Source organism: Crocodylus porosus, unplaced genomic scaffold, assembly GCF_001723895.1.
Source record: "Crocodylus porosus isolate Cpor-Errol unplaced genomic scaffold, CroPor_comp1, whole genome shotgun sequence".
NCBI classification, from domain to species: domain Eukaryota; kingdom Metazoa; phylum Chordata; order Crocodylia; family Crocodylidae; genus Crocodylus; species Crocodylus porosus.
In genome coordinates this window covers 78,605,673-78,621,834 of record NW_017728886.1, presented here as the reverse complement: position 1 = coordinate 78,621,834, position 16,162 = coordinate 78,605,673, and the positions used below count along the sequence as shown (strand labels likewise).

The window sequence follows — 16,162 nt, the reverse complement described above, 5'->3', positions numbered from 1 at the left end:
AATGAAATCATGGTTATATATATGCAGGCAAACAATGAAGTCCATTTTTTTTTCTGCTGTTGCAGGAGGTTGTAACTGACTTGATGAGCCAAATCCAGGAGCTAAGGACACTGATCAGTCTTAAGACAGAGTCCATAGAGGGACTGACAAGAGAACTGGAGGACATAAACGTATGTTCTGTCATTGAGGACATACGGTATAATTCATGGTGTTGCAAAAATGGAATAAAATGACAGTGAACACTTTGGTTACATATTTTACTATAGATTAGTGTCATCTGCTGTAGTGTTAGTAGAAGGAAACTTTTTTAACATGTTAAATGCTTCTGAACAGTTCATGCTTATGGCTTTCTTGGAAACTGAATGCTTTCCACAGGCTTAGTAAAGAGAGGATTCTATCAAGGAGTATATTTGCTTTTTGTGAGCTTCACTCTGCTGACAGTCAGGTTTAAATTTCTCAGGGAAATTAGTGACTGGAGAAATGGCTGAGTCAAGCCACCAAATTCCTTTTTTTAGGAGAGAGTGAATATAAATATAGTTATGACATACAACTCAGACTTTAGTACTGCAGCACTTATGTACATGAAAACAATAAGAGTATTTAAATAAATAAGTTATTCATCTGCATAACTTCTCACAAGAGAAGGTGATTTGTTATTAACGTTTGGACTGGATGGAACTGTGAGGTTTTGTTTTGGTGCATCTTTTTGCAATAAGTATCTGTCTTTGTCTATACTTTCTTTTACTGTTGCAAAGAGATACAACCATGCAAAAAATGTTTTATATTTTATATGTAAACCCAAAAAGTGCTAAGAAAGAAACGCGTGTAAAATTTCACAATATACACTGTGATCTATTTATTGTGTGTATATATAGCATATATTACATCTGTTACTTTCATTAATAAATTAATTCAACACAAATTAAGAAGTATATCTGTTGAATTAATAATTTCACTAGGGTTTTGTTAAGTCTTTCATGCAAAACTATTTTATGGAATTTATCAAGTAATAACATTATCAAGTTATAAATTCATACTCGCAGATGGACCTCTCAGCATGAAATTTCTCATTGTCATTTCAAATCTGCAAGATGCATCATTTCCATTGTTGTTATCCATTTTCATTGATAATCTTGTTTGCACCATCATAATCCTAAAGATTAATTTTGCTTTTTTTAGTTCAAGTATAATGATGTTTTGCTTGCAAAAGAGGAAAGCAAAGCAATCATAGAGGAACAGGAAAGGCAAATTGAGAAACTGAAAGAAGATTTGGAAAGAAAACAGGCAGCTGATGATATTGAGGTATGAATGTAGCATTAGTACTACCTTGCAATTTATGTCTTCTGTAGATGAGTTTGATTTTTGTTTGACATCATTTGGACACAAAATAGGTACAGGTTTCCCTCGCTTTATATCAAGAATTTATTATATACGCGGTAAATTCACTCATGCAATCCGTGTAGTGGAAGCCAGTGTACTGAGGGTCAGTAGAGTCGAGGCATTGGAATGTATCCCTATTTGTTACTTGTAACGTGGGTTCCCATTATGCAAATTTGAGTGTGTGCCATTTTCCAGGAACGTATGTACACCATAAAGCGAGGGACACCTGTATCCAAAAGACAGATTATAAACACCTAGCATTAGTCAGTGGTGAGCTATTAAATTGCATTTAATGGGAGCTGGATCAGGTGCATAAAAAATAATTTATGTAGAGGTAAAAGAATGGTGCATTTTAGCATTTTTTCTAGTGCTGCTAAGTTAAGTAACTTTTTCCTTTACCTGTGATTTTAGCCAAAAGCTCCACCTGCTGGTGTCACATTTAAGATTCACAGAATTGATCTGTTTAATCCTGCATCTTTTTTATTTTAATTTTTTTACTCCGTTTATCCCCTCTCACTTCCTGCCATCCCTTTTATTTTGCAGAACTTGCCCTTTATCTCTAGGATAAAGGCGTTCAATTTTGATGATCTATGTAAAATAATCAGTAGAACCCCATAGTGCTTCAGTCCTGACATAGTGCCACTCCTATATCTACTAGAATAGCTTGTTCATCCTTCTGAATTCCAGTTTTGAAAAAAAAAATCTCCTCTCGGCTGAGAATTTATCAAAACCATGAATGTCAATTTAGACCTTAAGTAATTTTGAATCTCTATTTCCATGTGTTTGAAGGATGGAAGCCAGAACTGAATTACCTGCTGAATTTTTTCTTTGCCAGTCACCTTCACTTCCAGTGTAAAATAGTTTAACTTTTATTTTCTTCATACTTGTATTTACTCTCATCATACCTCCTCAGTAGTATTCACCTAGCTCCTAATGGGGTCCCTAGGCTTTTTTGTTTGTCCATAGCTACCATGATCCAGCTAAATAAGAATAGAAAGGTTCTTTAATACTAGGCATTGGTGTTACTCAGTTGCATGAGGTTCTCTTCCGCCTCCCAGGCTAACTAAACTGCCATTACCCATAGATATTACTGAGAGTATCTGTATGCAAGGCAATGTAAAGTACAATTTTAAAATTACAGGATAAATTACTAACTCTCTGATTAAGACAGATGCAGTATTTGTGTTAAATAACCATGGTCACATGGTTGTTTCAATATAAATTATACCCCACCTTGAAAATACCATAATAAAATACCTTAGAATTGTTGGTTGTAGCCATGTTGGTCTAAGGACATTGGCAGACAAGGTTCTTTGGGTAGATGTGATATATTTTATTAGACCAGCTAAATAGTTGGAAAAATTGTTTTTTATAAGTTGTATCCAGACTTCTCGTATGGCTGAAAAAGGAGTCCCCGAAAACTTGGAAAGAACATTTTTCCAACTCTTTATGTGGTCTAACACACAATGTCACATCTACCCAGAGAACCTTATCTGCCATAATACAATGCCATCATTCACAAACACCTTAACTGTAACTAAAATATCCTAGCCTACCTTCAAAAATTTGTAAAACCTTTTGTTCTGAAACTAAGGTATTTTGCATAGTAAGAGCTGCCAAAGAATCTTTTTTAACTGAAATGCTGAATTAAAAGGCATTTTGAAAGGGGGACCTTTAACTGATAAAGATAATTTGAAGTACTTACTTTGGAATAGTACCTGTTAATTTCAGTGTTCCTGCTTTTTGCTTGTGCATTTAAATGAAACAGAGAGATCTCCTGCTTGAAGACCTGAACCATACCACCGAGCAACTAAACAAGTTAACAGAAGCTTCTAAACATCATGTTGCATTGCTTCAGAGTGCACAAGAAGATTTAGAAAAGAAAGATGCTGTAATCCAAGAATATAGACAACAGGTAAAACATAGGATGCTCTTCTTGTAGAATCATTTGTTTACTTTTATAACAACTGGATGGAAAGGGGCTTAAATCTTAGATTACTTCCTAGCGACAATCATTCAAACATTTTTAATCAGTTCTGTTATATTAAGAACAAATTATTTCTTACTGAATTAGGAGAGTAATAATGTAAAAGACTTGAAGCAAATGCTAGTTAAGCCAGGGGTGGGCAATTTATTTTGGGCAGATGGCCGCTTACTGAGTTTTGGCAAGCTGTCTAGGGCTGCATGAGTACCCTGCCCCTTGACAAATGCTGTGACCCCTGGTCACCATCTTGGGACTGGAAGTCCTGCCCCTAATCTCAGACCTTTGCCACCGGAAGTCCCTCCCTTTACCCTGAAAGTATTTCTTTGGGGAAAAGGGTTTTCCATCTTGGAGGGGCGGGGAGACAAATTGCATACTAAAAATCAAATGCCCATAATAAAATATTTTAATTTAATTTAAAAAAAAATTGGCCACATGGTCACTGTTGCTGCACTGGGCAGCACAGAGGCAGCGGTGAAGCAACTGCACCACAAGCTACCATGGCACGGGCTCCAGGGGGGCAGCCACAGCAAACGCTGCCCAGCAGTGGCAAGCCATGGGGGGTGAGGTGGATTTCCTCTGCACTGAGCAGCAGTTTCTGGGCTCAGCTCCAACAGGCGAGCCCAGAGCTGGTGCGGGGTCTAAGCTAGCAGTGGCAGCAGGGAATAAAATGGTGCTCAGCATACAGGAAAAGTGTCCTCCCCACCGCCTGTGCCCTGTGCTGCAGCCACTCAGAGCCCACATGAAGCTGCTTGTGCCTGCTCTCCATTGCCACCACTGTTGCACAAGGCAGCAGTGACACAGCAGAGAGGTAGGACAGCCCCGAGCAGGCTGTGAGTGGCTGCAGCAGGAAGTGCTTGTCATCAGTGGTGGGGATGGGACGCTTTCCCCCGCGCTGTGTACCAGTTCGTTCAGCCCCGAGACCTGAGGAAATGCCTGCGGTCCTCCTTTGCCGCCTTCCCCACCCTCCCCCCCACTTCTTACCTGAATTCCCTGTGCCAATGCAGCCACAAACAGCTCCACAGTACCAGGCCAAAAGCCCCTGGTAGGCAGGAGCTTGCCATGGCTTCCCCCGTGTCCTACTGCCCCTAGTTCCTGTCATCTTTGACAGGAGCCAGAGGCAGATAAATATTAATTTTCTAACCCTGAGTTAAGCTGTGTAGCATTGAGAAATGGGGGTCTTGAGCTTTCACAGATGCTAAATTTAAAGGCTGAGTAGAAGACCTTTTTTGTTGTTTTTGTGGTTTTTGTTTCTTTTCTTTTTTTTTTTTTTTAACCCAAGAGTACAAGTAAAGGCAAGAGAACTTGAGCTATGAGCAATGCAAAAGGGATGTTTCTTTGTTTTTGCCTAAAGTTTAATAATGGGAGAGGGCAATTTGAAGGCATTCTAATATTTTAAACGCAAAGAAATATTTCTTAAGTTTTTTTGTCTATACTTAAGTTTTATTTGCATAACTCACTGTCCTGCCAAATATGTCTGCTGATAAAAATCCTAATGTAGGTATAGGTATGTTTACAAAAGTCCTTCTGCAAGTATTGCTTGGATCAGTGTGCTGGAAGAGAATAACCTATACTAGTAAAAGTATTCTTTTGTAAGTTTTAGCAATGTTGCCACCTGTGGGATTTGCTAATAGAAGGTGTATTAGTATACTCATATCAGAAAGCTCATTTAAGCAAACATTTAAAAACCTGCAATCAAACCTTGAGAAAAGTAAGTGAGGCTGAATGTCAGCAAAAATTAAGCAGGTTAGGTGCTAACACAGTACACTACTGTGTGGATCTCTTTAAATAGTTTGGTAGATAACTGCTATTTGATTAACAAAAAGATGATGCAATTGTAGGTAAATATGGAAGAACAGCTGATGTTAAAGTTGTGAAGTGTAAAATATTAAATATTCCAAATACCATCTGAGATTGCTGTACTTGCATATTTTATTCATAGTATTAGAATTTATGCCTAGTTTCTGCCTCTTTCAGCTTTTGTGACATTTTTACAATTTTTGAACTCTAACTGATTGGGTTTTTATAATAGCTTGACCAAAAGGTGGAGGAATTGGAAAAGAAGAAGAATGAATATGACCTAAAAATAAAACAAATGGACTGTTTTGTGGACTCCTCTTTGTCTACAGCAATAGCACAGGTACGGTATTTGGGAGACAAGGATTTGCTCAACCATGCTTCACTGAAGCTTTTATATATGTATACAGGCAGTCCTCAACTTTACAACATTCAAGTTGCAATGAACAGCACTGAGAATGTTTATAAATTGACACCCTGTTTTGACTTTCTGATGCTTGGCCAGACAGGGCGGTGGGTGGCAGCTACGGTCACATGTGGGCTGCTGACAGGCCTTGCCCCCAGTCAATCACACACCACCTGTCAGCAGCCCATAGAACCGGATGCACGACCGGCTGTGTAAAAGAAGCGCGGCAGAGCAAGTTGGTGGATGGCAGCAGCAGCCACCACGTGTGAGAAATAGGGTATTAGGCCTTGGTTCAGGAACCGATTCCCCCATTTATAACATTGTTCCTATGGAAAAATCAGTTCCGAGTTGCAACATTTCAATCTAAGATGCTGTTTTAAGGAACCAATTGTCATAAGTCCAAGAACTGCCTATATATATGTAGTGTACAGTACATATACACATGCAGGAGGAGAGGGGCTTCAGACCATAAATAGATTTATCTGTGAAATTTTCTTTTATTTGAAAGGTAAGTAGTGCTGCTTCTTTTTGTTGTTGTTTTTGTCCCCCACTGACCTAGCATTAAAAAATAAAATGTATAACATGGGGGGACACTTTTTCAGAAATTTAAATAAAACTTTTTATTTCCAGTGTCCAAGAACTCCTCCTAATTTTAATCTAAATCTAGCAAAACTTTTGGAAACTCAGGAGCAGGAAATAGCAGACAGGAGAGCTTCTGCAGTTACTCTGGAGCATCTTGTATCTAAGTTGAATGAAGAAAGAACAGATAAAAATGATGAAATCCTAAGGCTGAAGGTAACATAAATTTAAAAATCAGGGGCAATTTGTAAATCCACTAATTTCATATTAATTTTTAGTTCATCTTAGTAGGCTGTGTCTTTAGAACCTTAAGTTAATGCAGAAGGGTAGTTCTTAATCTTCCTGTAGCCTGAGACCAAAGTAAAAAAAAGCAGAACTATTGGGGAAACTTTGTATCACTGCTGTACCCCATGTTTTTATCCAAGGATGATATTGGCTTTCTCCAAAGCAAATTTTGTTCAAATGTTGAATGGCAGATTCATGGGGGGCCTTGATAGAAAATGACTTTAATTGAATGCTTTCAGAGTACTCCTTCAGCTCTTTATTGAGAGCATTAGTTGTACTTCAGTTTTCAGAAAAGATGTTTGTAACGTTGGTTTAGGAGCAGTTATGTGAATTGGAAAACATGCGCCTGGAAATGCTGTCGTTAATGGAAGAAAACCGGAACCTACAGGGTCAGATTGAAGAGGCTCAGAGACGATGGAAAAACAGGTAAAATCTTCTCTAACCTCAGAATTTAGTTTATACTAAGGGTGCACTGGTAGAGATTTTGGAGACCGATACTGATAGCCGGTTTTTAAGGAGGCATATCAGCCAATACCGATCCGATTTCTGATACAGGTTGCATCTAGCTGGTAAGTCTATTGTGATGGAAGGGGAGGGGGGGAAAGAAGGAGCATTGGGCAGGGGCAGGTAGATCAATTCCCCACCCCAGTGAGGGAGGGAATGGGGCAGGTGTTGGGATGGGGCCATGGCTCATCCAGGAGGGAGTGGCTCCTCCTGCTGCATGCACCCCAAGAGGGTGAGGCAGGGGGTGAGAGAGGCGCATGTGTCCCTGGATCTGCCCAAGGTGGAGCAGGCTGTGGCTATGCCGGGCTCTTCCCATCAGGGGCTGGTCCAGGCTGCACTTGGGGTGGGCAGTGGCACTGGGAGGGAGGCTACAGGTGAGGCTGCAGCCACCCCAAATTTTGCTGTAGCCCCACTCCCAGCACCATCGGTGCCTGCCCCAAGAACAGCTCCGGCCCAACCCCCTCCCCCATTCACCAGGAAGATCCTGGCACAGCCCACAGCAACAGCCCACCCTACCCATGTTGATCCAGGGGCCCATGCCCTGCCAGGGTGCATGCAACAGCAGGAGCCATCACTCCCTCCCCATGCACCCTGGACGAGCCACAGCTTCATCCCATACCCTGCCCTGTCTCGCCCTGCTTCAGTCCCGCTCCCTCCCTTACAGCGAGCGGCATTGATCTGCCCCCCGCCACACATGCACCACTTCCCACCCCTGTCCCCCTCCACCACAGCAGACTTGCCAACTGGACACAGCTGTCCAACCTGCTGGGCTGTGCTTCTTGCTGCCTGCATGCTGTGCTGCAGCTGCACACACACACAGGCATTTATCGGCCAAATTACTGGCCACATTGGGCCAATTTCTTTTCCAATACAGTCGATTTTCTTTATATCGCTGCCACTTTATATCTGTGCACCTCTTGGTTATATCATGATTTAATTCCCAACTATTGCTGGAAGAGCAATAAACTGAGATAACTGGACACTGATCTTTGTGGAAGTCTTTTAAAGGTCAGGAAATGTTGTTATCTTTGAATTACAGTTTATTAAAGTACAATAATTAAGCTATTAAAACACATAAATAACGCATTTTAACTACATTTGAAGTCTTTAACATGGCAAAAATAAGGAAAATAAACGGAATGTGAATTGCCAGGGTGACTGTCATACTAAAAGTAAATGGAAATTTTATCGTAGACTTGAATTGAGGTCAGTTTTCCAGACTTGTTTTTCTGCTTTCTAAAGCTGACTTTCAATGAAAATGGAACAATGAATGATGAAAGACTTCAAACTGCAGTACATTCTTAGGTGGGTTAGACATGATCTTCATTCTGAATCACCAGGCTGTATCTTTGGTGTTGAACAGAATTTTTTCACAATTAGACTTGTTCATATGTCTTTCTAACACTTTCGGACTATCTAAAAGGCTTCACAAAATATAGAAAATGGGAATAATGTATTGTAATATAATCTTCTGTCACTATGTTTTTTAATTAAGCAGAGTAAATCATTTAGAAAAAAAAGATATTTTAAAGCATAAATCACACACAAAGCTACCATCTTGGCAACCTAATAAAAGATAGGACTTGGATCTACTCTTCCATTAGAAAGCATTGAAAATTTAGAATGCTTAGAACTTCCTGAATTCTAAAATTAACAATAGTTTTACTGAAGGTGAATTGAAAATTGTAGAAACAGTTTTGAGTGCTACTTTACATAAAATGCCTAGGTAAAAAACATTTAGGTTACAAAGTCCATGCATATGCTCATTTCATGTCTGTTGCTACACTGGTGTAGGCAGTTAACCTTTTTATACTTGATGACCCTCTTGGAAAATACCACTACTTATTATTTCCCACAGGGCTGAAAACTAGAGCAGAGCAGTTCTGTCACAAAGAACTTGACAAGACTCCAAAGATCAAAATGTTTTTGGCAGTATAGGTTCTTACAAGAAATCTCTGGATCTCTGATCTCCTTTCCCTGCATGATCTGCTACTCTGCTTTCTGTTCCTTGTCATGTGCTTCCTGCCAGATCTGCTGCTCTGCTTTTCACTGCTCCCTACCTGCACAGTTCTCTAATACTATATGCTCTGAAAGTTCAGGTGCACTGGACACTCGGGTTCTCTGTGCCTTTTCCACAGGTTGTCTTGAAAAGTAAATTCATCATGAGTTAAGCACTTGACCACTAGAGGAATGAGCCATACAGAATATCCTCTAAGGAAATGTTTGATTTTTGTCTTCAGAGCAGGCTTTGAATAGTGTGTAATAAAAAAGGCAGAGGTCTACCCATTGAGCAATGAGGCAGAAACAAAACTGCTTGGTCTCTTTACTATGTGCTCGAGTAAGAGGGTCCTGGAGAAAACAGAGTATGCGAGTCTGATACGGGCATGTGAATTAAGGTGCCACAGGCAATCTTTATTTTGGCATTTCTTAACTTTGAAGTGCTTGACTTTACAACCTTAACATATTTCTAACCAAGGTTTTGGTGTAATGTATGAGGATTTATTAAAAGTAAATTTGAAAAAATAGATTTTTTTTATTATCACAGCCTTTCTTCCACTTCAACAAATGATGTAACCAATAGGAGGAGGAGGTTCTTATCCCCCTCTTGTGTTGGTCCACTAGAGGATAAGATGCTTTAATAATGTTGGCTTCAGAATGATGATACTTTTTAAGATTTGTGTTCCCTACAGGGCTGTGGAAAAGAGTGGGCACAAGACTTCTGCTGCTTTCCTTCCAACTTGCTCTGCTTTTCCCTGTTATTTGTCTTTACCCAACCCCAATGAGCCCTAGTCAAATCTCTGCCCATTTCTGCTCCCAGTTTTCTTGCCAAGTCATTCCTATTTCCCTCCCAATTCTCCAGTTACTCTCCAGTCTTCTCTTCCCATTATCCCTTCCTGCTAACTTTCTTCACACCCACCAAATTCCCATTCTAGTCTGCCTCCTGGGGCTTATGTTCTAATCCTAATGTTTTTCCCCAGCAGCTTTTCCCAGTCTCTGCCCACATTAGTGCCCTTGTATCTCCATACACTCTAGCTTCTTGTCAGCGAGCCTCCCTTCCTCCTATTTGTAGTGGTTTCCAGTCTCCTTGCCCTACCCAGCTCCCTTCTTCAGTTGGTCCCTCTCCATCCTGATTCTCTTCCATGGCCAACCAGTCTGGGTCTGGCATTCCTGCCAACCTCCTTCCCCCAGTCTCTGACCTCCAGGCTCCTTCTCTCAGTGTAGTTCCTCAGAATTGTTCTGCGCCACTCCAGGTCCATCTTGTTTTTGTTCAGTTTGAATCGTACTGCTTCCTCCTTAGTTCTGCCTGAATACTGGGTAATAAGAGGGGATCATCTGGAGCACAGCAGAGATGGACACCTTGCTGTCTGCTATCTGGAGCAGTTACTGCAGGCTGTCTGTTTTCCCTTGGAAAACTTGGATTTGAGCATGCTCAAATCCTTTCTCCAAAGCTAAGAGGTAGCTGTGCTCGCCAAAGCAATATTCAACAGAAATTAACATTAGAAATGTATCTTTCCTAGTTTCATTCACAGAAATGGCTAAACTGTTTTGGCTGAAATTTAAAGGTGCGGTGTGTATGTGAGAGAGAAAGAGAGAGACCCTGAACCAAATATCTGATGTATTAATTTGGGCTGCTTTTTTTTAATTTGCCAAAGATTTTAAGCAACTAACAACAAGTAGTAAGTGAGCAATCTGACTGGGCCATTGTCAATCCGTTCTACCTATTCTTCTTAGAAAATTATTATTAAAAAAAAAACAACCCATCTTATTGCTGGATTTAAAAGAAAGCAAAAAAGGGCATTTGTGCCTCTTTACTTATGCTTGTGTGTCTTGAGTCTAGTTAATGTTAACAAAATGAAAAATATTTAAACCTTCTGGGAAAAAAAACCCCCTCTTATCCTCCTAACTATGAAAGACCTAAGTTCAAAGAGGGGAAGAAGTTTTTCTAATCCAATACAGGGTCAAGATTGTCAGTTAATAAAAAAACTGCTAAAACCTCAGTTGTATAATACATGGATCCATATTTGCTAGTGAAAAGGTATTTTAAATAAAAGTGCTCACTTCTCTTTAAATATCTTTTGTGTGTGTTTGCTTTAAGTACAAATCTTTACTTTAGTATAGGAAACTTCAGACTCCTTCCAGAGCTAGATTTTTTTTTGGATGCATGCTAACCAAATTTGAACAAGCACAAAGTCAACCACTAGTTTTATTCTGAGGCAGCTCTTGTTTTATCAGTAGTTTCTTTTGTGTATAACAAGGATAAATTTTTATATTTCTCCAGGGATCACAAACATCAGAGTGAGGAGCATCTAAGAGAGACAGAGAAGGAAATTGCTGAAGAGAGACTAGCAAAGGTATTCTTTTTTTTTTCCCATGTGATGTTCGGTTGCTTGTTTTATGCTTTGAAGTCCTGCTCCTCGTGTTTTGTTCTGTTTTCATATCATTGCAAAATTTCTGATGCTAGTGGATTAAAAAGGGGATAGTGCCTAATTTTACTTTAACTATATATATTAATGTTATTAATTTCAGTGGGTTTAAACCACAGTAGAAGGAATAAAGAAGAGTGAGGAAAATAACACCCAGTAGCCTTGCTTCATTCCACTGGGACATGTGGAGCTTTTGCTATTTCCTTTTTCTGAAGTATACAAAAAAAAAAGGTAGCTTTTAAGTTGCAATGGATACTGTTTGTGGCAAATGCTGAATAAGTTCATTTCCTCAAGTTATGAATTTCCTAGATGTTATTACAGCATGGTCTTACAGCAGCAGCACTAGCTATATGCAAGTAGCCCAAGGGACAAATTGCTGTGGGTATTTTGTGCTGATATGTAATGCCTTTCAGTGTATAAACTGAGCTATGTACGTGCTTTTATAATGTCTGAATTCTGTAGATGTAACCCTTCCTAACTTGACTTTTTTGTAGAATAAAGCAATGGAAGAAATACTGAAAATGAGATCTGAGTAAGTTTTAAATGCTGTTTGATACCTAGAAATTTGAATTCAAGAACCCTTGAGTAATGTATCTGAGAAAAAAACCCCAAAGATGAAGATTAGTTTGGCCTTTTAAAGTACAAACATTCAGTTCTTATTTTTCATCAGTAGGTGGTAGTAGTTCCTACATTAGCTACAAAACTAAAGCCTAGATAATGTGTTCTGAAGTATACATCTGTGCTTTCTGTTGTTTTTATAAGCCTTTCAAAACCAATGTGTTATGGTACAGATTGCCAATCCCTTTAAAAATGCTTAAAATGCATGTGAGAACAGCTCTGCTGTTCATTTATGTTTCTGAACACTATAAAGCATTATCTCCAACTCTTGGCATTTGAGAATACTGGCAACTTCTGTGTTTTTCAGAAATGAAATGATGGGCCTTGGGAGTAGAACAGAGTTCTAAATGAAAACCACATTTTGAAGCATGGGTCTTTCCACATTATTTTTGTCAATATTTGCTGCTGAACATTTATATAAAACTTATGGTCACAACAACACCTGTATTTAATTTGCTTATTTTTCTAATGTGCCTATTACTATAGTATGCTGGTGATGCCTAGAGTTAATATTTAACTTATTTTTAAGCTTCTAATGGTACCACTTCTGTGGCTTTTCTTTTATCAAAGCTTGAGTGGCAAACACCCATGAAATTGCTGATATAAAGGGTTCCTTTTATACATTCAACAATAGAGCTGTGCATCCCTGATTCGATTCAGCAGAGATTTGGCCCAATTTGGTGGCTGAATCTCTGAATCTGAATTGAATCAGGAGACCCTTTAACCTCTCCAAATCAAATTGGAGAGATTTGGAAAGATTTGGACACAGGCACAGCTTTAAATGTTATTTCTACATACCTCAAGGTACCAGGTGGCTCGTGAATGCTGTGATGGCGGGGCAACTGGAGCTGTCCCACAAGAGCACAGGGCTCCCTAGCGCACTCAGCAGCAGACCTTGGAAGTGGACCGGGTTTGATACCCAGCTTGTGGCCTCTCCTCCCCCCCCCCCGCACTTCTGTGGGACGCTCCATCTGCCCCAGCATTGCAGCGTTCATGAGCCGCACCCAGTACCTTGATGTATGTAGAAAAAACATTTAAAGCTGTGTCTTCGGCCGAATTGCTGATTCTCTGAATCGGCATCGAATCTGAAGCTGAAGATTCCATGCTGCCAAATCGAATTGCGGACTGATTCAAATCAATTAATCAAATCACTGTCCCCGATTCGGGCCAAATCTGAATTGAAAATGGCCCCATTTCGCCCACCCCTATTTAAGAGCCAGTGGATCAAATTTAGTGACAGGCTAAAGATACTTTAAAGTTGTTTTTGGGGGAGGGGGGTTGCTATTCTGTTAGATTAAGAAGGGCTAAATGTGTAGTAAGAGTTTCTTCTTATAACCACCAGATCTCACATTGTTTAATTTCTGTGTTTGCATAAAGGATATCTTAAATGAAAGAGCTTCTCAAAATTTGTACTTTAATGCTGGATTCTGAATAAAGGTATCTTCTCTCCCAAGTGTTCATTAAGGACTGGATTAATTGATGACAATCAATTTCAACTAGTCAAACTAACATTTTTGAGTCTTTAATTTTCAGTTTTGTCTCTTGTGTCATCATTTCATTAAAGTGTTTAGAGCTCCCTTACTCTGGAAAACAACCTTCTTTTCTACAAACATTTCTTCTTGTGTTTATTGCATCCTAGGCTAGGTACAAACATTCAAAAAACCCCAGGCAGAATCTATCTAAATTTATATGGTTTCCTATAAGTGGTGTGGTTTAGATCAGTAGCAAGCAGAACACACATGGAGGTGTGGATACACAAATTTTAGGTTGGCTGGGGGGGCACAGTGGTGGCAGGAGCACAGCAGCAGTAAGTGGGGAGCTCCTGCAGACACCACCAGCACTGTTGGCGTTGGCAGGGGAGGGTGGCGAGTACCGACAAGGGGTCAGTGACCACCTGTAGACGCTGTTGACAGTGGCCAGCAGGGATCGCTGACCGCTCGCAGACACCATCAGTGGTGGGGAGGGCAGTAGGCACTGTTTTGTAGGGGGTGCTTTTGCCATGCTCAGGGGGTGCATGTGCTGCACCCATGTGCACCCCCTATGCATCACCCCTGTGTCAGCATGTGCTCAAGAGGTCCTGGGTAGATAAAAGGTTAATGCCTATCATCTTCTCTCATTTTTCTGCTTTTTATTCCAGTATGGAAACAGGGAGTGTTTTTTGCAGCACAATGTGACTTGGACAAGCATCAGATTTTAAGGGAGGGAAAGTATACTCAAGGGGTTCTTGTGGGTTCCAAGTTTGACATGGAAAACAACTTTTTTCCCCTGTATTGAATCTGAAGTTGATGAAGGCTACTGAAAGATCAGACAAAAGGGCCTGTTAAAAAATGACTGTATACGGAGAGCTGAAATATTGTGAAGGTATTAACACACAATTAATTTTATTTTTTTAATATTTAATGTTTTGTTGACAGACTTGAAGAAGCCAAAAATGCTCTTAAAAATGCAGAGAGTGTCTGCCTTGAAATGACCATGGAAATAAAACGGACAAGAGCTTTGGAGTCTAAAGCATTTCAGGAAAAAGAAGAAATTAGATCAAAACTGGAAGAAATATATGAAGAAAGAGACAAAATTGAAAAGGTTACAAAAAAAAGGGATTTTTCTTTTCTACTAATTGCTTGCAATAGAACTGCAACTGGGAGACTGAAAAGTCATTATTAAGCTGCAAATGACAGCTGAGGATTGTCTCTGAAAACATATTTTACTTTATAGTTTGTATGTATTTAGCGTTCTAACAAAGTACTGTAATCAGATGTTGATAGAAACTTGAGCGTAGAAACCATAATAATTTGCAATGCAGATCAGACAACTGCATTTTTCCAAAGAGAAAACTAATCCAGTAGCTATAAGAAGACTGAATACCATGTATTCAATGAGTAAACCCATTAATATGTTGCATGCTAGGAGTTTAAAGAGTGGTATTACTAATTTGAAAAGAAACTGCTTTCTTGAAAACCAAAGGGTTTTTTTTAACAGAGTTCCAGATTACATTCAGTTTTATTATCTGATTTCAGGAGATGGACTTTCTAAGGAAGCAAGTAGATTCACTCACTTTGGAGAATGGAAAGCTAGTAGGCCATCAAAACCTAAACCAAAAGATTCAGTATCTTGTGAAACTGAAAAAAGAGAATGCCAAACTTATTGAGGTATGTTCCAGAGATTAGAATACAGATTATATTCATGGTTTGATGGAGAACAGAGAAAATGTTTAATACAGCAGACTAAAATTTTCATTCTTCAGATAAGAACATTTGGCATATTGCAGTTCCATGCAGTCACCTGTGGGTCATAACCAGCGATCCTGATTTTTCCCTGATTTAAAAATTGCAAATTCTCTCATTAACCACCTCCACCCATGTTTTTCTGTGATTAAAATGAAATGCCACTATATATATATCTATCAAGTTCGAAGCCTACCAGTGCCTCAAGTCCTATAATAAAATCAATTCTAAATATCTATAAATTTTAGCATTTGATTTCTTGGGGTTTTTTATTATGAATAATAAAGGCTCTCCCTGCCTCCTTCACTCACACAGGTCCAGGTCCAGCTGCAGCTCCACACTGCTTTGTGGCACTGAGCAGTCTTGATGTGCTGGTGCCCTATCCATGCCATTGCCCCTCATGCCCCATCCACAGCCCTCTACCTCTGCCAAAGGGGGCCCCCAGCTGCCAGGGCTGTGGAGCCAGAGACTCAGGGCTGCAGCCCCAACTGCGCCTATAGGAGGCAGTGGCTGCTGCAGTGGAGTGGAACATAGAGCCTGGCTTTCCCTCCCCCAAAGGCCGCATAGATGCAGGCTGGCAGCTGTGGGCTTGGGGCACCCTGACCTGCTGTCCTTCCTCCATGACCTCTGCAGCCCAGCAGGTAGGACCTGGCACAGCAGGGCAGGAAGGCTCAGTGCTGCCTCCAAGAGCCCCATGGCAAGGCACCCCCTGCCCCCCCCTCCCCCCAACAGCAGCAGGGGCAGCAGAATGGGGTTGTGTCCCTGCTACTGCTGGGGGACAGGGAGTGCCTTGCCATGGCAGCACAAGGCTCATGGCAGTAGCCCTGAGCCTCCCCACCTTGCTCTGTCCTGCTGCGCTGGGTCCCACCTGCTGGGTTGCAGAGGCTCTGAGAGGGGGGCAGGGAGCCCTGAGCCTGCATCTGCCCTCACCCTGCACATAAATCTGGGGGTACATGCCGTGTGTCGT

The 16,162-nt window shown here is 40.4% G+C and overlaps 1 protein-coding gene across 1 annotated transcript in view; it reads left to right on the top strand.

The window, feature by feature from the left end:
- Window positions 1-16,162, top strand: part of KIF15 (kinesin family member 15) — a 52,538-nt gene that overhangs the window by 34,726 nt on the left and 1,650 nt on the right. The window contains exons 25-34 of the mRNA XM_019537342.1: window positions 66-170; window positions 1,180-1,302; window positions 3,149-3,295; window positions 5,394-5,501; window positions 6,195-6,359; window positions 6,745-6,854; window positions 11,212-11,284; window positions 11,851-11,888; window positions 14,389-14,554; window positions 14,989-15,120. Coding sequence (XP_019392887.1) covers window positions 66-170; window positions 1,180-1,302; window positions 3,149-3,295; window positions 5,394-5,501; window positions 6,195-6,359; window positions 6,745-6,854; window positions 11,212-11,284; window positions 11,851-11,888; window positions 14,389-14,554; window positions 14,989-15,120 — 1,167 coding nt within the window. The remainder of the gene's footprint in view (window positions 1-65; window positions 171-1,179; window positions 1,303-3,148; window positions 3,296-5,393; window positions 5,502-6,194; window positions 6,360-6,744; window positions 6,855-11,211; window positions 11,285-11,850; window positions 11,889-14,388; window positions 14,555-14,988; window positions 15,121-16,162) is intronic.